General features: G+C 41.1%; 2 protein-coding genes across 3 annotated transcripts in view; one reads left to right on the top strand and one right to left on the bottom strand.

The window, feature by feature from the left end:
• Window positions 1-10106, top strand: part of SPATA4 (spermatogenesis associated 4) — a 17637-nt gene extending 7531 nt beyond the window's left edge. Inside the window, exon 6 of one of the 2 annotated variants that reach the window (XM_029934030.1) lies at window positions 9573-10106. In XM_029934030.1, the coding sequence (XP_029789890.1) occupies window positions 9573-9637 (65 nt within the window). In that variant the 3' untranslated portion in view covers window positions 9638-10106. Of the gene's footprint in view, window positions 1-547; window positions 769-9572 lie in introns of those variants that run through there. The other variant, XM_029934038.1, reaches the window with a different exon arrangement.
• WDR17 (WD repeat domain 17) overlaps window positions 4265-24688 on the bottom strand; it is an 82082-nt gene continuing 61658 nt past the window's right edge. Inside the window, exons 19-30 of the mRNA XM_029934016.1 lie at window positions 23759-23891; window positions 22262-22353; window positions 21103-21202; window positions 20163-20302; window positions 17743-17763; window positions 15536-15647; window positions 12463-12604; window positions 11871-11973; window positions 10824-10925; window positions 7223-7321; window positions 6720-6903; window positions 4265-4548 (exon numbers count right to left, since the gene is read on the bottom strand). Coding sequence (XP_029789876.1) covers window positions 4429-4548; window positions 6720-6903; window positions 7223-7321; window positions 10824-10925; window positions 11871-11973; window positions 12463-12604; window positions 15536-15647; window positions 17743-17763; window positions 20163-20302; window positions 21103-21202; window positions 22262-22353; window positions 23759-23891 — 1348 coding nt within the window. The 3' untranslated portion in view covers window positions 4265-4428. The remainder of the gene's footprint in view (window positions 4549-6719; window positions 6904-7222; window positions 7322-10823; window positions 10926-11870; window positions 11974-12462; window positions 12605-15535; window positions 15648-17742; window positions 17764-20162; window positions 20303-21102; window positions 21203-22261; window positions 22354-23758; window positions 23892-24688) is intronic.

The raw sequence follows: 24688 nt of genomic DNA, 5'->3' as shown, positions 1-24688 counted from the left end.
GAATCTTGCCCACCTCCATAAAAAGTCAGACTTAAAACATTTTCAAAAAACAGGTGTCCTTCCTGTTGATAGGGAGTTGTGGGAAAGGAAAAATCATGCCTCACTTGGAATTTGGTTCTGGTGCTTAGCAAACCATGTAGCTCAAAAAATTTCTGGGGTGCTTGGGTGGCTCAGTTGCTAGACATCCCACTTCAGCTCAGGTCAGGACTCGTGGTTTGTGGGTTGGAGCCCCGCATTGGCCTCTGTGCTGACAGATCAGAGCCTGGAGGCTGCTTCGGATTCTCTGTCTCCCCCTTCCGTGCTCACGCTCTGTCTCTCTCTTTCAATAATAAACAAACACTAAAATTTTTTTAATAAATAAAAAATAAAAAATAAAAGATTTCTACTGGTTGCTGCCATTCCCCAGATTCTTACTGGAGGGAAACCAGAGCTGGCCGATATCTTGAAAGATGGATGACCTTTCGTGCATTCTTATAATTTTACATTCACAGTTGGGAAATTTTCTTCAGCTGGAATTAGTCACGTTTTTATGCTTTCTCATGAACAGTCGCGTGTGACTTCCAAGATGAGCATTACTAAGGCTGAATCCCACGGCGTGCACACCCATGTCCAGAGAAACTCCGTCTGTTGTTCTGCATTGCTGAAGGCTTGGCTTTATTAGAATTTCTCTCTCCAAAGACTTCTATGTTTAAGTTCCCATTTTTGGCAGGTAATATTTGGTAAAGGAAATTAAAGAGAGCCTTGATGAAACAGGGTTACTTCTTGGAAGTGTGGTGCAGAATCTAGCTTTGTCTGAGGTAAAGGTATAGAGTTTAAATGCGCACCTCAACTAGCTACAGGTTACTCACCTATGACCTTGCATTCTAATGGTACAAATCTAAAGTAGAAAATTATGAGAGTAATTTTTAACATAAAATATAGTTCCTTAGGAAAGGGTTACAGAAGCCAGTCTTCTGAACCTAGCCAGGAAAAAGATCCAGAGAAAAGGATTTAGATTTGGGTAAAGAGTCATTTAAAACGTTTCTTTGTTCTTCTCTTGAGTCTATGTTCAATCTCCTCAAAAAGCTGATCACTCACAGCCCATGATGCTCGTGGGGCCTCTGGAGAGCTGTGGGAAATTGGAAATAGACTGGACGCTACATTTCATAGTGAGCAAATTGATGAAGGTAGCAGGTATGGGCACAGTAGGTAACTTCAAGAGCTTCTTCACAATGCGTTGTAGTAAGAGAGGCCAGCGCTACAGGTGTATCTTAAGAAGGCCACTTACTTCACAAAGGATCTTTGGTAGAGCAAGGACCTTTTATCAGAGCCACAGCAGAACCTGTTCAATCAGTTGGCACAATGCTCGTCAGGGAACGGGAGGCTCTGTGATTCTCTGTATTCATGACTAAGCTTTTCCCCTTTCACGCTAATTTTGGGGTTTACTGCACTCAGTGTTTCTTACAAGTGCAGAATCATCTTCCTGAAAAGTCCAAAAAAGTGATTTTTCTAGGTTTCCAAGTAAATAACCCGGATGGACAGCTCAGCCCTTCACACCTCTGACGACTCTGGGCCACATATCTGAGACACCGGGTTCTCTCCGTGGCAGATTGGGGGACAAGACTGATCTACGTCTTATCTGGTTTTAACTGCAATGTTTACTGAAATTCAGGGGACCTGAAATACATACAGACAGACAGACAAATCTAGATATCTAACATGCCCTATCACAGCGCAGCCAGATAGTGAATTAAATTTAGCAGAAGAGCACTTTTTTCAATTATTTAGAAAGAAATGTTTTAAAGACCTAGTACAATACGCACTTATTAAGAGTCAGCTATAAGATATCTACTCTATGACTGCTCCACTAAAAATGAAACCCAAAATTTCATAAACAATTAGTGAGGCTTTTACTATATTCAGAATTCTTTCTGACTTAAGACTGGAAAAGTATCAATTTTACTATTTTAAGGACAACAAAATACAAGTCATTGCTTTAATGCAACCATGTTCCCAAACACCTCTGGATGTTTTCATGGAAAAATCTGCGTGTATGTCTATAAATGTATACATATGTGTATACAGAGACATTTGTAAATGCACACGTATATATCAATTTTGATTGGCATCAAAATCATATTTTCATAAGACAGAACTCATTTTGATGTTACAATTTTGTTAACCACCTGGTACCTGTTACAGGCAAAATATTTTTCCAATGCTTTTAAGACCATTATCTAAGGAGACTTCTTTCCTAAAAGCATACATAAACTTGCAAAATAATTCGTCCATGTTATCAGGAATACAGACATCTTCTTATAGTAAAATAAGCTAATAATTTTGGTTTTTCATGCATATGAAATCTAACAATGGAAAACCTCTATTAATTTAAGTAATTGCTTTGTTTTTCATATTAAGGCACAATAAATGCAGATGGGCGTGGTCAAATGACAATTCTATGAAGAATAGTTATAATTAATATTAAAGTATAGAACATTACAGAAGTCAAAGAGTAACAATTATATTTGAAACAATTCAATTTAGATTTTAAACACAAATTTAGTTATTCTTCTATTGAGTTCATGTGCCAAAGACTTAATTTTTTCATAGTTTATACATAAAATAACATTTTCCTGCACTCATTTAAAATACAGAAGAAGGAAATAATTGTTTATCTGTGTATAACTTTAACTCAATGGTGTCTTTTCTTTCAAAGTAGTTAAAGCACAAAAGATAGGCATCTTACCTATTTTAAAAGAAAGAGAAATTATAGTATGATTTCAACTGCCGTTCGTGAGATTTTACTACATATATGCTAATTAAAAATCCTCCCACCTAAAAATATTTGAGTTACACATATCACTCAGGGTTTAAAAAAATACTTCTATCAATAAGTCACATATATTCTCTTCTCCAGTGCTAATTAAATCTTTTTTATAAAATAGAATTTACATATGTAATGTCTTTTGGAGGGGTCAGAGGTGGTTAATGCAATAGATAGTACATAATATATATTGTTTTCTGTTTGAGAAGCATGTTTAAGAAAACTTTTAAAATACTTTCAATACAACAGTTTTAAATATAATAAAAACCACAATTATTCTATTTATATACACTCACTCTTTAGTTAGACAAAAACATCTCTATTACAAATCCTATGAGACAGTTTGAGAACCAAAGTATTCTTGTTCCTAGTAACGCATTAATTTCATAGACCTCAAAGTCAGAATTGTAATACAATTGAAATACTGGCAGTCATGCCTCAGACTTTTTAAAACATAGTTTTACTCTTTTTAAAAATTTTAATATTTTGAGAGAGAATGAGAATGAGCAGGGGCGGGACCACGGGAGAGGAAGAGAGAATGTGAAGCAGGATCCACACCCAGTGCTGAGCTGGACACAGAACCAAACGTAGAATCCGACACGGGGCTCGATCTCACAACCGTGAGATCATGACCTGAGCCAGAATCAAGAGTCAGACGCCTAACCGACAGAGCCACCCAGGCGCCCCAATAGTTTTACTTTTTTAATAAATATTTTAAAAACTTGAATTTAATATATACCCCAATTTTACATTTTAACTAATGTTCTATTTGCTTTTAGAAATTTACTTGAAACTAACTTTATCAAATAAATTGTTATAGAAAGAGTTCATACAAATTGACTAGAGATTACTGTATATATTAAATGCATTAATCAAAACTAATATCCATACATATGAAATACCTTTTAAAACAGTCAATTATCATCAAATGTAAATTCTGAGACAGATGTAACTGCATTTGTGTTTTTCACTTTTCAATTTTTATTATGCCTAGATAACCCAGTTCCTTATAATTGGACATTTAATTTCAGTTAAAAAATTTGGCAATGCCTTCCTTCCTAGTAACATAAAACTTGTTAAGTATTTTGACTCCACATCCAGTTACTGATACACAGTAAACTCATAACTGGAAACCATTAAGTATGAACCAAAACTAGTGACTTACTATATGTTTTATGGAGGACAATTTAGGTGGCTGTTAACTTGGAGATCAGTTGCACCTACCTTACTTCCACGTTGGTGTTTCCAATATTCATTAAGCACTCACTACGGCAAGCACTATTCTACCTGTTGCATTATTTGATACGTTTCAAAGTTTCAAAAATATAGTCTTCAAAAATCATGCTTTGTGAAACTTTAATATGCTCTTTCAGATTTGTTGGTCTATTATAATTTAAATACTGTCTTTCTTCCAAGTATGGCTACTCTATTTTATAAAGAATGCACCTATTTTTCCTTGAAATTACATAAATATTTTATTTTTTGAAGTTAATGAATACAGTCACCTGCTATTCCCCACCTCCTCCCTTCCCCCTTCAACCTTTGGTTTTTGGACAACAAAGGCTAAGGTAATACGAACCCACAAAAGATCTTTGAAAAAAACAAACAGAGATAAAAACCTTCCGTCAAAACGGGTTGAGTCGTATTCCAGTCCCTAAAGGTGAGAATGGGTTCACCTTTGCCCACATCAAAGCGTCATTCAATGAGATGGTAGACTTCCCATCTTCAAGGAAAAATACAGGGCCCTGCACACAGAAGTGAGGAGACACAACAGCAGATTATACATTTGCAACATGCTTCTAGACTTCCAGAAACAATCAGTCTGATACAAAACTACTGGCAATATGTAGACAATGCTAATGGGAAATTTTAAAATATGAGTAAAATTAGATTTCTTGAACTGCTACTAATATGTTTTAAAATATCTTAACAATATGCCCTGATGTCTTTTAAAATAAAAGTTAGTGTTCTAATTTGCATTCTTTGGATACACAGTAGTGTTACCAATAACGACAGGTCTTACTAATCCATTAATACAAAGTAAACATTTTATAAAGGCATATATGCCTCGCATAGATTTAACTGCATTTGTGTTTTTCACTTTTCAATTTTTATTATGCCTACATAACCCAGTTCTTTATAATTGGATATAATTTAAAGTGGATATAAATCTACTTTGTTTTAATTAGATAGCCTTCATCAATATAGCTGGAGAAATTATTTAAGCCACAGCTCTGAACCTGCTCTCCAGAAGACGAAGAACATGTTGCCGTTTATGTGTCTACATAATTTAAAATCATGTCAATCACATGATTTACTAGCACATTTATAATTTAGTTATGTCCATTATTTTGTAGGTCAAGGGTAGTTCTCAAGAACCAAAGGCAAAGAAATCTTTCAATCCATTTCTCCCAGGTCTCAAAAGGAAAAGCATGATTAAAAAAACACAAAATGGAATAAAAATGTTTCTCCTTGATTATGTTCTAAAGTTAGATTTTTATCATTATTTTAAATAATACAGCTTGTTGTTAGTAAATTATTCTAGATGCTGGAAAACCCATCACATGAAGTGGATGACTTCCTACTCATAGGTACCTGAAATTTCATCGTTCCAACTGGAACACTAATTTTCTGTTAAATAGCGCCCCCATGTACATTGGTCATTTGCCCTTCGGTGTCTGCAGGGTAATGAGTAGGTCTTTTCCTAAGGCAGGTTTGGGGGCACAGAGGTCAGGCAGCAGCATATGGCGGGTCGGCTGGCTACTGCACATGGAGAAAAAGAACCTGAAGGTGTCAAGTACTAGAAGCGACACAGGGAGGGGGCAGCAACCAGCACTGAAGATGAACTCTGAATACTGCATCACGTTTTTGCTCTTAATTGTAAGTTACTGAATTTGCTGCTTTGATTCTTTACCTCTGAATGGAAAGGGATAAAGAGCATGCACACAAGTGTCCTATTTTTTAGAATATATTAGTTAAATACTACCTATATAAACTTAATTAGTTTACAGTGTCAAGTCAAGCTACGGTTAGAACTCACATTAGCAGCAAGCAATTTAATTTAAGGGGTTATCCCAGATAGGTAGCTATCCCCAGTGGCCTGGCCTATCAGAATGAGGAATGTAATTAGTCACACTGCATTAGAAATCTAAGAATCCACTGAGTAGCGTGTGAACATTTCTGGGGGGCAGTGCTCTTTCAGTCTGGACTGTAGTTTCAATCCACATCCTGTATGGATTCAGCTTTGCTGACTTCATGTGGACACCTACAGCTGGCCCTGACTCTGAGGGGATGAAGGCCTCTCCACTTTCCGGAGAAAACGGCAGCCCTGGGTCACACCGGGAGGCTCCGGCATCATTCCTGTCATTACTCTGACTGTATGTTAGGGACCTTCCTCAGAAATTGGTCATGTCTCGTGATGGGTCCCAATAATCTGTAACGGCTGCAAACTTCACTAAGTCGCCGTAAGCGCATGTACAGTATATCAATAATATTCCCCTGCCAGTTTTTCATGTCTTTGTGTTTATAAAATCCAAATGGAGAATATAAAGTTAATTTTAATCCACTGAGCTATAATAATTTAGAACTCTGTTGATTGTTGCTTTGTCTCCCTTATTTAATTTCCCTAAGGTACGAAGTATATGTATTTGTAAACATTTGTTACTAAGTATAATTATTACACGAATTGCTTTCATGACACTATAATGACCATCTCTCTGAATTTATTTTAAGGAGCAAATGACCACTTATACTAACTACAGAGCGTTAAGGGTAGTATTTTCTCAGTGGCCATCAGCCCTATTAGTAGGTACTGACTTTTATTCAGATTATGCTTATTCTAAGACCATATTTTTTTAAATAATTAAGCAAGTGAAAATCATGGAAATGAACAACTTATGCCTGTATTAGGCTGTACCTGGATTTTTAATCCCGTAAGACAAGAGATGTGAACGTCTGAATGACTGGGAAGGTTTGATCCAGTCACATAATCTGGCCCCACGATTCCTTTGAGTGGTTCTTCTTGTAGTCTCTGTAGTAAAGTTGCATAAACCCTTCTTTGTGACTCAGAAGGGGGTGTGCATGGAGATTCTTCTGGCGATCTATATTTTCAACAGATATTACATTTTCATTTTCATAGAGCCACATAATTATTGGGGTTTAAATTAGAAACAGTCCCTGACGATTATTTAATCCCCATTAGAGATGATGGCAAATCAATTTTAGGCTTAAGTTCTAGTAAAATGAAGTACTTTAAAAAGGCAGAAAAGAACAGGATTGTAAGTGAATTACTGAGCATATGCTAACCAAACCAAGACTCATTTCTTGGCTAAGATCAACAGTGAGTCAATCCACACTGTGCCCAAATTTGTGCACAGTACTATCACCTCTGCATTCTGGGTTTACACCGTCCTCACTCACCGGCTCCCGGACCGGCCGCAGGCTCTCCACGCACCCAGCTCCTCCGAAAGGCGCTCCAGCTTTAGAGGCACTGATACCGCCCGGCGTTTTAACAGCTGACTGGAACAGTGAAAAAGAAATAAACGGCTGACATCTGAGACTAAGACGTGAAACAAAGCAAATGAACTTTAAATGGCTGCAATTTTAGATTAAAAAACACACGTGTACACATGAATGCATGTATGTGTGTGTGCGTGCATGTTCAATACTACTGGTTGGATGGCGGTCTGAGTGAAGGGGGCGGGGCGTGAGGGAAACAGGTGATGGCACGAAGGAGGGCACTTCCTGTGATGACACCGGGTGAGGTATGAAGTGCTGAATCACTACACTGTCCACCTGAAATACTGTTACATTGTATGTTAACCACCTGGAACTTAAAAACTTTAAAAAAGCTTAAAAAAAGAAAATGTAAAACGAACAAATAAGGAAATAAACAAATGAACAAATGAATGGCCAAACAAACTGTGGAGACTGGAAAGCCCAGCCAGGAGCGCTGACTGATGGCCACACACAGCGGCAGTGCGGGCGGTACACGTCTGACTTACAAATGAGTATCAGGAATAAGGAAGCAAGTGGGGGAATGGTTAGGGCAGAATGTCAAGGAGCAGAAAGGAACAGAAATGCTCATTTCAAATCTTGACGGAGAAGTGTAAGAAAAAGCAGGAAAACAGTGGCAGCAGTGACCCGTCACACCGGCATCAGGAAAACTGGAAACAGGCATAAGCGGTATTAATCAGGAGCCTTTAGATCAAGAACTACCAGTCCCAGCTTCTACACTAAGTTACAAACTCAGTGTATTTTTCAAGAACTAGTTAAGGGACACTTAAAAGCAAAAGCTGTTTGGGGGATGGAAACAGAACGTAAGACCTTAGAGATGAAGAAGGGTACGAGTAAGCCTTTCTGTAACGTACATTTTATAGTTTTTCCCTCTAAGTATCAGCATTCTGCTGCGACGTGACAAGATGTGAGGAAGAAGGGATCCGTCCCCCCTGCACACACCTAACACTAGTAATACTACCTCAAATCAGTATGTAAGTTACCATTTTCTTTAACCCCGAATTCGGGAACTTAACACCATTTCTTGAGAGAGAGCAAGAACGGGAGGGAGGAGGAAGAGGGAGAGACAGAATCTCCAGCAGCCTTCAGGCCCAGCGATTTCTCACGATGGTGAAATCGTGACCTGAGCCAAAATCAAGAGTCAGATGCTTAACTGACTGAGCCACCCAGGTCCCCCCCCCACCCCCTGCAAAATTACCAAACCTGACTGTATTGACAATGTGGCTAGCTCCAAAATGAATTCCCTGAACACTGTGCCTGCTCGGTCTACAATTTGGCACCTGACAAGACTTTCCCTGCAGGCAGTGTTTGATGATCTACTGTACGTAAAGCAGTGTTGAAAAGTGAGGCGAAAACGGGACACAAAGAAACTATGGGGGAGAAGATTCCATACATGTGGGGGTCACAGGAATTCGGTTTGGCCAAAGCGGGGAAGGCTAAGGTGGATGACTTGGTCTGAACCCAATTCTGCAGACCTTTAACGTCAGACTAGAATCTGGAAGTCCTCGGATGGGCGCTGGGGAGCCCTGGAGGGTGCTGAGGGAGGGCAGTGCCTCAGGGAGGCAGAGCCACAGCGGGGTCAGGCCTGCAGCAGGAGGAGGACTGAGACCCAGAGAGCAGGTGAGCAGATGGAGGGCTGCGGTGGAGGGAGTGACTGCAGAGCCTAAGTCCGAGAAAAGACCCATGACCGTGACCATCAGCAGTAACCTTGGGGAGACGGAAACAGAAGGCCACAGTGAAAAGAAAGGGAGAGCCCAGAGCGGCAGACTGCTGCTGAAGTGAGCAGAGGATGTTCATTCTGAGCACACGGAGTAGAAGCCAGGGTTCAGTGACATCATAATGACCACCGAGGATGCCCTGGGTAGAGACACAGACTGTCTTCTGAAGGACACAGTAGGAGAGGGGAGCAGAGGGGAGGGAGATGGAGAGGGAGCTGGGAAGCTGAGGAGGGAGGGGAGAGACAGGAGGAGAGGGTCACAGGGAACAAGCCTGGGGGCTCAGTGGGAGCAGCAAGAGACCCCATAATCAGGGAAGAGGTGCTTTCCAATCGGGCCTTAAGTTTCTCGTTTTCAACTGTCTCCCCCAGACATTCTCCCAGGTCTCTCCTGTCTCACAAAAGCCTCCTTTTATTTCCAATTTTATTTCAAGGGACCGTTTTCTCTCTCTTTACTTTCAGTAGCCAAGTCATATTTAAATGAATATATCTCACTAAATAGATTTTAATTCTATGTGGCACGTTCTATTGCTCCCATAGGAAGAGATCTTCAGACTACCAAGAGCTGCTTTTCACATTTGGGCCTGCGGCCTGCACAGAAATGAACTTGACCGCCCGGCCGTGTGCCTCCCTGCTCCCCGGTCTGCTCCAGGTGGGGGCCCCACATGTAAGCAGGGCCTCCTCTGAGGCCAGGAAGAGGAGGGAAGAGAAAGCTTTGTTCCTCTCAACCTCTGCCCACATGAAGGGCACTCCGAAAACCGCTAACCCCACACTCAGCACTGTGAGGGGTCAGGTACCCTACTGCTCAGCAAACTGGTCAACTTGGAAACGCTGTGCGGGGAAGGCGCTGTGGATCTTCTTTTTGATTCTAACAACTTTTAAGTCCAATGGCTAACGGTCAGCAAGCTGTTAGAAAATACAGGAGTCCGGCGGGAAGGGTGCTCCCGACTAGAAGACAGTGAGGCACCTGCTACTCACAATCCTCTTCACTCTGCTTTTTCCTACTGTGGAGACCAGAAAAGCAAAACACTCACTCAGGTTTTTCTCTGCTTTAAAAAAATTTTTTTTAATGTATTTTTTTAAGTTTATTTTTATTTATTTTGAGAGAGAGAGAGAGAGAGAGAGTGAGCGAGCGAGAGCAGGGGAGGAACAGAGAGGGAGAGAGAGAATCCCAAGCAGGCTCCACACCGTCAGCACAGAGCAGGGCTCAAACCCACGAATTGTGAGATCATGACCTGAGTCGAGGTCAAGAGTCGATGGACTGAGCCACCCTGGCGCCCCTTCCTCTTGTTTTAAAAGTCGAGTTCCATTGATCCGTCCATGGATACCAGCATAAGAGCCGTGGCCCCGCCTTCCTAAGTCACATGGCCTCATCCTTTGGGGTCCCCACCCTGTCACCCTGAGACTGCAGACATACGACTCTGGACCCTGTCACCAGGTAGCTCGGGCAAGTGGAAGGAAGCCAGGGAGGTCAGCGTCAGAAGGGAAGAGTTCAGGTCATCCATGAACTCTGGCTACAGCCCTAAGGGCCCTGGAACATTGGGACCCCAAGTGTCGACAGAAGACCAATAAACCCTATGCGTTTAAGCTAGAATTAGGATTTCGATTATTTACAGCCTAATTCACTTCTAATTCATAGTGCTGACTGCTGCTTTATTGTAAAGTACATGCTGAATGAATAAACGGACGCAGACAATGTGTATCTGGTGTCTTCTAGGACACACTTAGAGACTAAAACTGTAGGGAGAGGAAGGTGTTCTAATTTCATACCGGAAGAGAAATCATTTTTACCTTGTGTACTCATAAAGTGCAGGAACGATGCTTTGGTACTGCCTTCTGATGGCCAATAACGCACCAATATAACCACATAATATGAGCAATTCATTTCGAGCTCTACAAGAGAATATATGTACTTCTTAAAATTCTGTAACTTGAGGTATAGAACATTACTCACATATAGTTACTGTACTTATATCTCTCTTTTGATGGGTGACATTTATAGCAAAATATGTTTAGAAAACTTTCTCAACGTGAAAATGTTTTATTCATGAGTTGACTCCTTTTCAGACATTTACGCTACAGCACAAGTAATGTTTAACTCTAGCCTCCTGGTTTTTCTCTGTCCCCTGGCTGTTTCTTCATGCAATTTCTAAGTAACTCCTTAGGCCTGATTCCGGACTCCATGGCACATTACTTAGCCTGGAGGAAAGAACAGAGCACACCCTTGCAACTTCCTGCTGGTGAAGCGTCTGTCCAGGCTGTGGCATCATCTTTCCCATGCTGCCACCAAACAGTAATAGCCTAAAGCCTCCAGTACAGATGACACAGCCTCTCCGGGCACTTTCATTCTGTGGACGACACCTGAACGCAGGGATGGTACCTATGTGTCACTCTAGCACGTTCACTCTTCCCCCCAGTACTATGCTTGGCACACAGTGGCTATTTAATAGATATGACCTCCAGCTTGTTGAGGACATCGGGTCTAAGACCACCCCAAAGCTGTGAATTAGCCCCACTTGAACCAGGTGTGTGTGAATGTCCATGTGTGTTTGTGTGTGTCCATGTGCGTGAGTGTCCATATGTCTATGTGTGTGTGTCTGTGTACACATAAATAAATATACACACTCTAGGTATTAGTAAATAGACCATTAGGATTTATTTTTTCCATTTCAAATTGACCTCTGTATTTTTTCTTAGTAGCAAACATAAATGTAACTTTTCTACAAGGGCACCTCCCTGTCTAAGAAGATCTTATTTCTTGATCTGAACACCAAAAACAATATAACCAGTTTAAAGCATTACATAGGTTCATTTACAGTTTGGAGAAAAAGCACTTACTTAGTACATGTATGCAAGACTAATTTTTCAGTTCGGATATAACTCAATAGGTCAAGAATGGGGTAAATGGTATCCAATGTCCAATTTGAACTAGTGATGTATTCTGGCAAAATAAAACCAAGTAAGAGATTATCTAAATAATAGTATTAAACATGTTCATCCAATTTTTAACTTATGTAATTCTCTTCTGGCCATCCCGTCTGGACCACATGTATTTGCACATTTACCCTCTATCAAGTCCACATAGCACACACTACATAAACTCTTCCTTAAAAAAAATTTTTTTTAATGTTTATTTATTTTTGAAAGACAGAGAGAGAGCATGAACAGGGGAGAGGCAGAGAGAGGCAGAGACACAGACTCAGAAGCAGGCTCCAGGCTATGAGCTGTCAGCACAGAGCCCAACGCGGGGCTCGAACCCATGAACCACTGAGCCGAAGTCGGAGGGTTAACCGATCGAGCACCCAGGCGCCCCTCTTCCTTTTTTAAACGTAGTATGGTTGGTGCTTGGTTTTAAGGCTTCTTGTCAATATGAAAGGATCAAAACAGTGAGTAGATTTTAGACGATACTACCGACTAGAAACTTACTTACCTTTGATGAAGTCAATACCAATAGGAAGGGCTTTTTCAGGCTCTTGACTTAACAAGTAATACTTCACAGCGTCGAATATATTGCCATCTGCATGGGCAGCCTCCGCTAACTGCATACATTCCTCTACTGTGGGGAGGGTGCACTGAAAGGTAATTGGTTTAGTGACGTTATTAAAACTTATGATGGACAAAAGCAGCAGAAGCACTAAGTATTTCCAATATGCCTACTAGACTTTTCCTATTAACGTTGCTCAAGACGGAGGTCAGTGAAATAAGCATACATTTATGAAAATACCTTTAGGATCTACTAACAATAAATAAGGCATTACCTTTGCGCATTGGTAGTTTTCCATCACACAAATACTTAATAAAAGAGGTGGATTAAATTATCCTGACTGTGATACTGGAATTAGTATCCACACATGTAACTTAGAAAAAAAAATGCTGAGGTCGGTTGTTTCAGAATAAACTGACCATGGTCGGAAACTACATTAAAGGGAGAAAACATAAAAGATACACTCGGACATGGCTCAGCACCGAGAAGTTTAATTTCGCTCAGCCTGTGAGACAAAGAAACTTAATCTCAAGTAGAAAGGCAAACCGTGTTATAAGCACTCAAGGTTTTTAGCTGTGACATTCTGAAATGCCACAAAACGCAGATTTTGAGCCCAGGACATTTCATTGCTGGAAAATGAAGAGCACCACTCCTGTTTCACATCATTTTCCCCCTGTTGGAAGTCAGCCTGCTCCTCCGCAGGGCAGGCAGGAGCTATCTTCTCCACCCACACCTGGTACGTTCGTGATGCTTGAAGCGTACGTGTCCACGTTGTGCCGGTGTGTTTCTGAGCCGCACCTACACAGAGCTCACTGCTTTGTCTCTCGGGGTTTGCAAACCACTGAGATGCAAAGTATTTTGTGTTAGGACCCTGGAGGGGCGCCATGCGAGATGTGAGCACAGCAAGGTCACCCCCCGCCCCCCACCCTGCCTGTGAGGCTTGTTACCTGCTTCCCTTCTCACTTTTATGTCTCCTTAACTTAGTCTGTTGATTTACTCAATAGTTTCCTACTTTCTGTTGTTTAAAGGGGGAGAAGGGATGGGGGAGAGGGGATGGGGAACAGGGGGCGCACCTGCCGTGAGGCGTACGGAAGCGCTGAGTCACTATTCTGTACACCTGAAACTGAGCTTACATCATATGCTAACTACCTGGAATTTCAATGAAAACTTAAAAATTAAATAAAGATTATTTTAGATTCCACAATCCCTCTCTCTCTTAAAAAACTCCAACAAACTAAATTAGAGGCGCTGTCATATATATACTGTTTCATATGGTTTCCCCATCTTCATTTACTAAATGGCAGGTATTTACTGAGCAACTACTATGTGCTAGATACTATACCTGGCTAGATACAACTCTTCACTTTGACATATACTTGAATAAAGGGAATTTTTAAAAAAGGTTTCTGTTGAAATTTTATTCTCAAATAAAATATAATAAGAGTAAGATGATCATTCCCATAATTCCCATCCTATCTTATTCTAAACGTTATATAAATTAACATAATATTTAAAAATAAGATTTGTAGCATGACTTGTGAAACTGTCTGCAGAGAGCAGCACCGTTAGGCATACTGACTACTCTTTGTAAAGGTTACTGATGAAGTCTGACCAGAGGGTCTGACTCTCTCCGCTCAGAGTGTGTGATGGAAAGGCGATGTGGACGCCATCTTGCCCGTGTCACCATGAGTGTGTCAACGCAGGCAAGCGCTTCTCCTCTTGAAGCCCCACGTGACCGCTCGCTGCTCTCCCTCACGCAGGGAACGGGGGTGTGCACTGAAAGCACCATGCAGCAAACGGAAGGTTCCCACTTCCCTCCCTCTGCATTTTAATTTCAACACAGAAATAGCGTTGGTCATGTTTGTAAAAGCAAAGGACAGCTCATGTAGAAAATAATTCACAAAACACAAAGTGTGTAAAGAAGCTGAGTCACCCATAATCTCACAATCCACTGGGCACCGTGGATGTGTACCCTTCCACAAGTCCCTTCCCTGATCTTACACTCACACTCACTCGTGCACACACATACACTCGCTCATGCGCACACACACACTCACTCATGCACACACACACACGCTCACTCTGCGTCATCACGATACTTAGCAAGAATGCACTGTTGGATGAAGACGGCCACTAAACACTGCAGACAAATCAAGGGTCAGAAAAAGTGGGGTCACAGAAGTGAAACACATATGTTATTTTCAGAGTTAAAGATTAAAAAATTGTGTTACTATTATCTTACATTTTTCTTAAAAGAACTGTACATATCTCCTTAAATATACTATAAATAACAAACGTAATTATTTTCAAGATGAAAATCATATAGCATGTATTTCATATTCTGCTTTATGGAACTGTTTTATAGCCTTCTACCAATGTCGATAAAAATAGAACCCCGTGATCTTTTTAATGGGTAAAAAGCACTGAAATACAAAAATGTTTTGCAATTTATATAAACAATCTTGTTATTGAACATTTTGGTTGTTTTCATATATCATCTTGGTTCATAAATTCCTATATTCTACAAAGGAGTGTTTCTTTAAAGCCCTTTAGAGCAATGCATATGAATTTCATTATATCTAATTAACTCTTTTAAAGATCCTAAACTGCCTATTTTTCAGAGTCAGTGCATATGGACCTTGAGGTGCAGAGGGGCCAAGTGGGACGGGCTGGGGGGTGGAGTCAGAAGGGCTGAAGCTCAAGTCCCCCCTCTACTTTTAGTTAGGGGCAGTCCCTTACCTTCTCCAAGCTCACTTTCTGTGTAAAATAGGAACAATATGCCTTGCTTTTCAGGGTTTCATGTGAATTTGGTAAAATACAGATAAATGTGAAAATTCAGAACTGTTTCAAGCACACAGAAGCTCAACCAATGTCACTTACTGTTATCATTTGTTATATTTTTAAAAGGGTTTGCAAGGGATCATATGTTTCTCTGCCTGAATCTTTATTTGCCCGAACCTAAAATTAGTAAATCCTAGCACTGCATTCCAAACTAGAATATGTAATATCCTTAGAATACCTTCTCGTGAAGATCGCTTATCTCTTCGGTGCACCCTGGGTAGAAAGCACAGAGTTTAACTAACTGAAGTTCATTATCAGGAGTCATCAGGAGAAGGTCAGCTGCCAAATTCCTATGCACATAACAAAAGGGGAAACTGATTCAACAAGGAAAAAATCTAAAAATAATATTTAGAATTATTTCAAAGGAAGAAACCTCTAATACCTCCCTTGATTTTCTACTTGCACAAACAATACTAATTTCCTACTTCATTATGAAAGTCCTCCAAACATAGATGACAGAAAAACCAAAGGAAAAATGTATTATGAAATGTCTATAATTTTTTAAAAAATCTTAACAAATCTGTATATATTTGCAATAAAAGTTGTTATTACAGAATAATTCTGTAACCAAACTAAGCAGTATTAGGTAAGTTCTTTGCAGTGAATTATGAAGAAAGCTTTGTGAAAGCTACTTCTCATAAGCTTTTGTTATAATCGGCAACCAGGGCTGAATTAACCTACTCGTTAAAACCAATAGAATACTGGGGTGTCTGGTGGCGTTCAGGTCACGATCTCATGGTGCACGGGTCTGAGCCCCACGTCGGGCTCTGTGCTGACAGCTCAGAGCCCAGAGCCAGCTTCGGATTCTGTGTCTCCCTCTCTCTCTCTCTTCCACTCCCTTGCTCATATTCTGTCTCTGTCTCTCAAAAATGAATAAATGTTGAAAAAAATAGAATACTTAGATATTTTAAGTTTAGACTTTCAAGTGTTCTGCATCTCTTTTAACCTTTCTGTGGAAATCAAAGATAGAAATGCAGTTTTCTGATTTACTTTTTAAAAGACTCAATAAATGGAATACATCACTAAAAATTAAGGTATTTTAGGGATTCTTGGATGGCTCATTTGGTTGAGCAAGTGACTCTTGATTTCGGCTCAAGTTGTAAGGGGTCGTGGGATCAAGCTCCACGTCAAGCTCTGTGTTGGGCTCCACACTCAGCATGGAGCCTACTCCAAATTCTCTCTCTCTCTCCCTCTGTCCCTCCCCAGCTCATCCTCACTCTCACTCATGCTCTCCCCCTCTCTCAAATAAAAATAAATAAAAAGTAATAAAAAAGAAGACATATTAAAGAGTCATATAGAGTTAACAGCTTTAGATTAAGAACATTTTGTATAATATTCTCTTTAAAAATCATTAGGTGAAGAGTTTTTGGTTGCATACAATTGCATAATGAAGAAAAAGACTAGTTTTTAATGATGCAAGATATTGTTCAATTTTCAAGAAACTGACTTATCACACATTCAGCATAACCTGAGAACAGGCAATATTTCAAATGTGAATTTCTGAAATGGTGGACTTCAGAAAGTAAAACCTTCCTACATCTTTGTGAAGCCCTCAGTAAAATGTACATCAGTTATTTAGGTGAATAAACTATTTTTAAAACATTAAGAGGTGTGTAAACAAGGAGTGAGCAAAGAACAGGAAGAGAGGCAATTTATGTGCATCAAATATTCTATTATCACTGAACAGGTAAATCTTTGAGTGTTTTTACAAGTCTCACATAGGGTAATTCATCTGCTCTTGCTAAGAAGTTTCAATGACTATGTTTTCTGATACCAATATTTAATAGCAGTACTCGATAATGTCCATGAGAATATAGAAATTAACATTTGCTTTTACAGTGCATAAACTAGCTGTATAAATTCTATTCAAACGTGTATGAACTACAGACAAAAGTCTGCCCTTCTTGCTGTAGAATTACATCTTGATACACCAAAATTTGCGGCACTGCTAGTGAATTTTATCCACCTTTTAGTGCAACTTATCTTTTACTGAAACTCCCATATACGATTTGGGGAAAATGTATATATATGTAATGAGACAGATCTACCAAATAATCTCAACTCTTAAATTTCACTGCCAGAACAGGCATTTTCATTAGCTTAGCTGAGTTAGTGACTACTACTGTGTATTATAGAAAGTCATGGTTCATTTGTGAAACAAATTTTAAGAATAAAATCGTGAGTGATTTTGCACCTACACTATCGGAAGTGTTATCACTTTGTAGTTAGGTTTTATGTGTTATAAATTCTATAAACGAACTGTCATTATGTAAAACAATGAAGCAAAAACCGGTAATGATCATTGCTTACTACAGAGTTAATATTCTAAAACTGAAATAAAATAAGAATATTTTTATTAAATGTTTTTATAAAACTAGATAATACCTGTATCCAACAGATGGAAAGCTAGAACAAAAATGATTTCAAATATGAATACCATGTATATGCAATGAGAACCAAGCAGAAGAGACTTTTACCAGTAAATGTAAAATAGGGAAGGGCACTTGGCTTACAAAATTAGGAACGTTCCCTCAAAATTATGCAGCTATGTTTTTATTTAAACTTTTGGAGCCCTATGAATAACCATGAGGATTACGGATTTCCCCTGGAAATAAACCTGAGGAGCATTACGTATTTCAGAATTTGAACTTTATCCAAGGTTCTGGTGCATATACCTATGGCTACATAAAGGAAACTTCGTCGGGGTATAACAAGGAAACAAAAGTTTGTCTTCTGTTATAAAGCATGTAGTCAGCTGAAAGATTTTTAAGCCTCTCCTCAATTTAATTTCTATTTGTTTTGCTACTTTTTATCATTAACCTAAAAAAACAACCTTAATCACATTATACTTAGATGACAGGACGGCCTCCAGCATGGAGCCCGTCACCTAGGTGAACACCTAGCCTGCGTTACCTCCTGCTTTGCAGAGGTCTAAGGCAAGTCAGTCATGGCGGGTCACTGATGCTCCCGACCCTGACAGGGGGAACCTGGGCCCTCTCGAAGGATGGTGGGCACTGAACACACGTAAGTCTAAGGCCGATGGAGGGGTGCCGCCACATTTGGGGTGGGGGAGGGGGCTCTTCTTGGCTGTAAGGCGTGGGAAAGAATGATAGAAAGTCTGAGATTCCCGATTCCCTATGCAGCCTCCAGAGCCAGAAAGAAGGGGAAAACGGAAGTGTTGCTGTTTCTGAGCTGGCCACAGACCGAGGAGGCGGCAGAGACCGGAGGCCTGTGATGCTCCCCAAGTTCACATATTGAAACCTAATCGTCAGCACAATGGTATTTGGAAGTGAGGCCATTGGGAGGGGATTAGGTCCTGAGGGCCTCACGAGGGACATCAGTGCCCTGTAAAAGAGGCCACGGAGAGTGAGCTCGCCCCTTCCGCGCGGGAGCCCAGGGAGAAGATGGCAGATTAGACCCAGGAAGCCAGCTCCCCTTCACACACCAGACCTGCCAGCACCCTGGTCTTAGACTTCTCAGCCTCCAGAAGTGTGAGAAATACATTTCTGTCGTTTATAAGCCACTCAGTGTGTGACACTTTGTTATAGCAACCTGAACTGACGAAGACAGTAGCTGCTTAGCTATAAACCTCAGAGCCAGTTTCTAGAACCTTGAAACTTGGCTCCACCACTTATTGAGACCAGAGGCAGACCACTTTCTGTCTCGTAGTGACTAGTGACCCAGGTCACGTAAAGTGTTAACACAGAGCTTGGCACACAGCCAGCAGTGCAGAAGGGTTACTTGGCTGTCATTATTCTCAATGTTACTATTGTCTGTAGAATTCAACAGTAGAGTCTGTAGAGCTCCAGCTTATGAGTGTGTGTGCATGTGTGTGTTCATGCACGCGGGTGCGTGCACGTGCGCACTGTGGGTACAGTGGGAAGAGGTGAAAGTTCCGATAAACAAGTTTATTTAGAAACTCCTTAAGCTTGTAAGTGCTTTGGGGAAAGAGAAGATCAAGGTCTGAAATCATCTTCATTCAACAAACATCTCGAGTGTCAGCCTCACATCTTTGCTAACAGCACCTGTACAATGAAGGAGTATCTGCCTGAAGATCAGGGCTCTGCAGGCGGGGGTGAGAACTGCTGGGACCTGCACTGCCAGGTCGCCCCAGGGACTTTCCAGGGACCATGTCGTAGAGGGCTGCCCACATCTGGGGAAATGGCTTGTTCCCAGTCTCCTGCTGAACCCTGTTATTATGGTCCATTAGCCAAGTGACCTTATTTTCCAAACCTTATGCTAAGACACAGGTCTGACAAGAGTGAGTGTAGATATGCAGAATCTGAAATGTGGGAATGTGTGGTCCTGATCATCTTAAGCAGCGCACATTTACTCATGACGATCTGTGTGCGCGAAATAACACTGAGTTACGAGTGGTCTGCTTCAGAGTGGTCCTGGTAGACTGCATTCTAAACCAGGCCAGTTCCCACCATTACTTCATTGTCATAGTCATGTTTCCTACCACAATCTTTCTTGTATTTGAAAAAAAGGAGATGCTAGGTGCCTGGGTGGCTCAGTATGTGGGGTCTGAACTCTTGGTTTCAGCTCAGGTCATGATCTCATGGTTCGTGAGTTGGAGTACCACTTTGGGGCCCACCTGCCTGGGATTCTCTCTCCCTTCCTCCCTCTCTGCCCTTCCCTTGCTCACATGCCCTGTCTCTCTCAAAAATAAATAAATATTAAGAAATTATCAAATTTAAAAAGGAGACGCTACCTCCTCTCAAAACACATCAAATGCAACTTAAAATATTTAAAAAACGTATCCCATCACTATAAACTTATTCTTTGACTTGAGCACTTCTTACCACGTTGGCATCATCATGCATTTTCTCGCCAGCAATTCCAGGGCATAGTGGGTTGCGGGTGTGGCGGGCTCTCCGAGCACCGTGCCCACACTGACGGCCAGCTCCAGCTCGTTGCCACGAATCAGGTACGCCATGGCAAGCTGTTCAACAAGAAAACAATCCCTTCAGTGTCAGAGATGCTGGACTGGGTCGTCTTTCCCCGCCAAGCTCATGAAACAGGTAGAGTAGTATGAACCTATAATTAATTATCTTAAAAATACCAAATGTAACATTCCTGGAGAGTGCTTATGTAAGTATAAATGCAATTTCCAGATGGAAAAGCTTATCTGGCAAAGGGACATACAGGGAAATTTTATAAGGTCAGAATTTAAGTTTAGAACTCTCCGTAATAGTTTTGTAATTAATTAATAACAGTCTGTCTGCAAGACCCTCAACATGTCCTTCAATGTCTTTATCAGAAAACGTCGATTCTTAAAAGCTTCATCAATAGTGTGTAATGATCAATGATCCCCTAAACCTACTATATCTAAGGATACATGCAAAATAGAATCCTTCTTAATATACACTTTTCCTCCTAGATTAGAGGGTCAAATGGAAAAGTCCTTAAAAACCTCACTTGTGAAGATTAAACTAATGTGTATTTAAAAAGAAGTGCTTTCAAAAGTCAAGTATTTTGAGTCCTTGAGATTTTTCTCTTTACCACACTACTTCTTCTCATATTGGATTAAATACTTAGAAGTAAGGTTGCTACAAATATGTATCTTGTGATAACAGTGAACTGACAAAGAGATTTCGTAGTCTGTAGGGTTTATGTGCGCTTATGCGCCATGGGAGCTCAGGCAAAGTCCCATCTCGCACAGAAGTGGCCGCATTTTTTCCACTCAGACACCATGACGCATCTTAAGAGCTTTCCGTTTACATAAACCAATGTGAAATGTACCTCGGTATTATCCACGGCTAGCTGGCAACATGCGGCCAGCACTGCGCGGCCGTCCTGGAAATACCATTCTGCTAGTTCCTTACTGACTTTGTGCAGGAGCCTCGAAAAGAAAAAGAGGATGTAGTTTATATAAACAGAAAGATTCCATCATAAACGAACTCATGCCCTTTTATAACAAGCTTATTAAGGGATCATATAGGATTAAATTTGGTATCTTTGATTCAGGCATAAAGTCTGATCTTTGGGAACGAAAAATCAGGAAAGCAGTGTTTCTTAGCAGACAAGCTAATAGGTATGTATGCCCCCACCCCGAATGTCAGAATAAAAAAGCCTAATTTTCAAAATTTACCATCCTACACTGAAGAATTTACAACTCAGCTATAGGGACGGTTAACTGCAGAAGAATTACAGGTTGGATTGAAAGTTTTCAAGATTTAGATGGTGACCACAATATGGGTAGTGTATGTTACATCTTTAAAATGTCGAGTTTAGAAATGGCAGAGAATAGTAGCAAAGAACCAGGAAGGAGTACGTTGGTCCCAATGCATTATTTGCTTAACACTTCATGACTCTATTTTCTTGAAAAGCATCCTAAAAGTTTAAATATCCAATTTTTTAGCACAATAAAAGGAGGCAATAGATGAGGCATGGGAAAGGAGATTATTAGATTTTAAAAGGGTCAAAAAGAATATTCTAACTTCCATTTCTTTCAAAAAATGTGTATTTGGATTTCTTCTTTAAAAGGAGCCTAAATTTTATTCCCAACACTAAGTCTGGTGTTTGGGGATTATGAACAATGGTACTGCAATGTTATCTACACTGACTTTACAGTGAAACACTAATCAACAGCCCACCTTATTTTCACTGCCTCTACTCCCCTATTTTGAAGTATTCTGGTGCATTCTCTGCAATCTCTCTACTGAAATGCACGCTGCCTCTCTGAAAGCGACACAAAAGGCATGCGGGCCGCACCTGCGTACCTGACACTGCCCTGTTTGCCCGAGGAGGGGCCAGGATGGAGCAGAGCTGCGGCAAGAAGCGAGGGGAGGCAGCCCAGCCCCCTGTACATGGGGAAGGGTGCAGTGCATGGGTCTTAGACCCTCCAAAAGGGAAGCCACCGTTACAACGTTGATCCCCACACAAGGGACAGAGCACTCACTCATGAAAGTCTTCCTTGTAGGTATCCTCAGAGCATGAAGACCCTTCAGGTGTGGAAACATGTAAGGTCTGCATGTTCCCCTCACAGGCAGCCTGGAATTTAATAAATATTTTTTATTAATTTTTACTAATTGTTGACAGTTGCTCAATTTCTAAATATTATTCTGATCCAAGTGCAGTTGACTCTAACAATATGGGTTTGATCTGCACAGGTCCACTTATATGCAGATCTTTTCCAATAAATACTCTACAGGCTGTAAATGTATTTCCTCTTCCTTATGATTTCCTTAACATTTTCTTTTTTCTAGCTCACTTTATTGTCAGAACCCGGTATATAATACATGTAACATGCATGATATGTGTTAATTGGTGGCTTATGTTATTGGTAAAGTTTCTGGTCAATAGTAGGCTATCAGTAGTTAAGTTTTGGGGGAGTAAAAGTTATATGAGGATCTCTGACTGGGTGGGGGTCCAGTGTCCCAAACCCCTGTGTTGCTCCAGGATCAACTGATTAATTAAATCACGTTTGAAACTTACACAGTTTGGAGGTATCCTCAGAGTTTTTTTAAAAAAAATAACTTCATTTGTGTCAACATGAAGCATTAAGTACATGGTTACCGGAAACAGCTGTTCAACCACATAAGACATTCAGCAGCATACAAAAGGTCAGGGACTTGCACGTCTAAAATCCACGGGGAGTACCAGGGCAAGCAGAGTGTGACCGTGCTGCGGAGGGAGAAGGCTGGGAGGTGGGAAGAAGCCATCTGACCGTCAGTCACAGGAAGGCCCATGTGCTCAGTCAGCACAGTCCTCCGTCTACAGGCCCTCCCGCCAGGGCAGGCAGCCCGTGTGATCACATACCTGTGCCCGTGCAGTCACGTATCTGTGCGATCACGTACCCGTGCCCGTGCAGTCACAGTCATGTACTTGTACCTGTACGGTCACGTACCCGGGCCTGTGTGGCACATACCTGTGCCTATGCGGTAATGGTCATGTACTTGTATCTGTATGGTCATGTACCTGTGCCTGTGCGATCACATATGTGTGCCTGTGCGGTCACGTACCCGTGCCTGTGCGGTCACGTACCTGTGCCTGTGCAGTCACATACCCAGGCCTGTGCGGTCACATACCGGTGCAGTCACGTACCCGTGCCTGGGTGGTCACGGACCTGTGCGGTCACGTACGCGGGCCTGTGCAGTCACGTACCTGTGCCTGTGCGGTCACGTACGCGGGCCTGTGTGGTCACGTACGCGGGCCTGTGTGGTCACGTACCCGTGCCTGTGTGGTCACGGACCTGTGCGGTCACGTACGCGGGCCTGTGCAGTCACGTACCTGTGCCTGTGCGGTCACGTACGCGGGCCTGTGTGGTCACGTACCCGTGCCTGTGTGGTCACGGACCTGTGCCTGTGAGGTCACGTACGCAGGCCTGTGCAGTCACGTACCTGGGCCTGTGCAGTCATGGTCATGTACTTGTACCCGTGCGACATTGTACTTGTACCTGTGTGACAAGCAGAGCTTCTTTAAGCTGACCTCTTGACATAAAAAAATTCACTAATTTTTTCACATCTCCAACAGCGATGCAGTATGGAATGACATCATCCTTATCTTCCAGGATCAATTGATCAGCTCTCCTAAAAAAAAAAAAAAAAAAAGAAAGAAATATTTTTTTTTATAATACACTAATTTCAAGCTTCTTAGTTGGACTCAGATTTTCTGAAATATCTAAAGCACCCAAACATTCAAAGTATGCGGCAGATGTCCTAAAACCCTTTTGCATATCACTTTCCTAAAAGCTTTAGATTTTATAATCAACGCAGATATGGAAAACAAAAAAGTTTTCTGTAATAATAAAGATACCTATTTTCCCTTAAAAAACTACATATTTCATATTTTAAAATGTACATATTTCATATGTACATTTTAGGTCTTAAAGTGAACATAGCTTATTTATAAAAGTAAGCAATATGCTTTCTGAAAATAAGTTGTAAACTACATTTGTGACGGGATGTTTGCTTTCCATTGGATTAATCAACACTGCATGTCTACCGCATTAAAGACAGCACAATTTTATTATTATTATTTTCTTAATAGTTTATTGTCAAAGTGGTTTCCCTACAACACCCAGTGCTCTTCCCCACAAGTGCCCTCCTCCATCACCACCACCTCTTTTCCCCCCTCCCCCTTCCCCCTCAACCCTCAGGTCATTCTCAGCATTCAATAGTCTCTCAGGTTCTGCATCCCTCTCTCTCCCCAACTCTCTCTCCCTCCTCCGCTCCCCCTGGTTCTCCATTAGGTCTCTCTTGTTTTCCTGCTAGACCTATGAGTGCAAACATATGGTTTCTGTCCTTCTCTGCCTGGCTTACTTCACTCAGCATGACACCCTCAAGGTCCATCCACTTTCCTACAAAGGGCCATATGTCATTCCCTC

The sequence above is a fragment of the Suricata suricatta genome, chromosome 1 (assembly GCF_006229205.1).
Source record: "Suricata suricatta isolate VVHF042 chromosome 1, meerkat_22Aug2017_6uvM2_HiC, whole genome shotgun sequence".
Classification (NCBI taxonomy): domain Eukaryota; kingdom Metazoa; phylum Chordata; class Mammalia; order Carnivora; family Herpestidae; genus Suricata; species Suricata suricatta.
The sequence above is the reverse complement of the archived record's forward strand: the minus strand, read 5'-3'. Positions and strand labels throughout refer to the sequence as shown.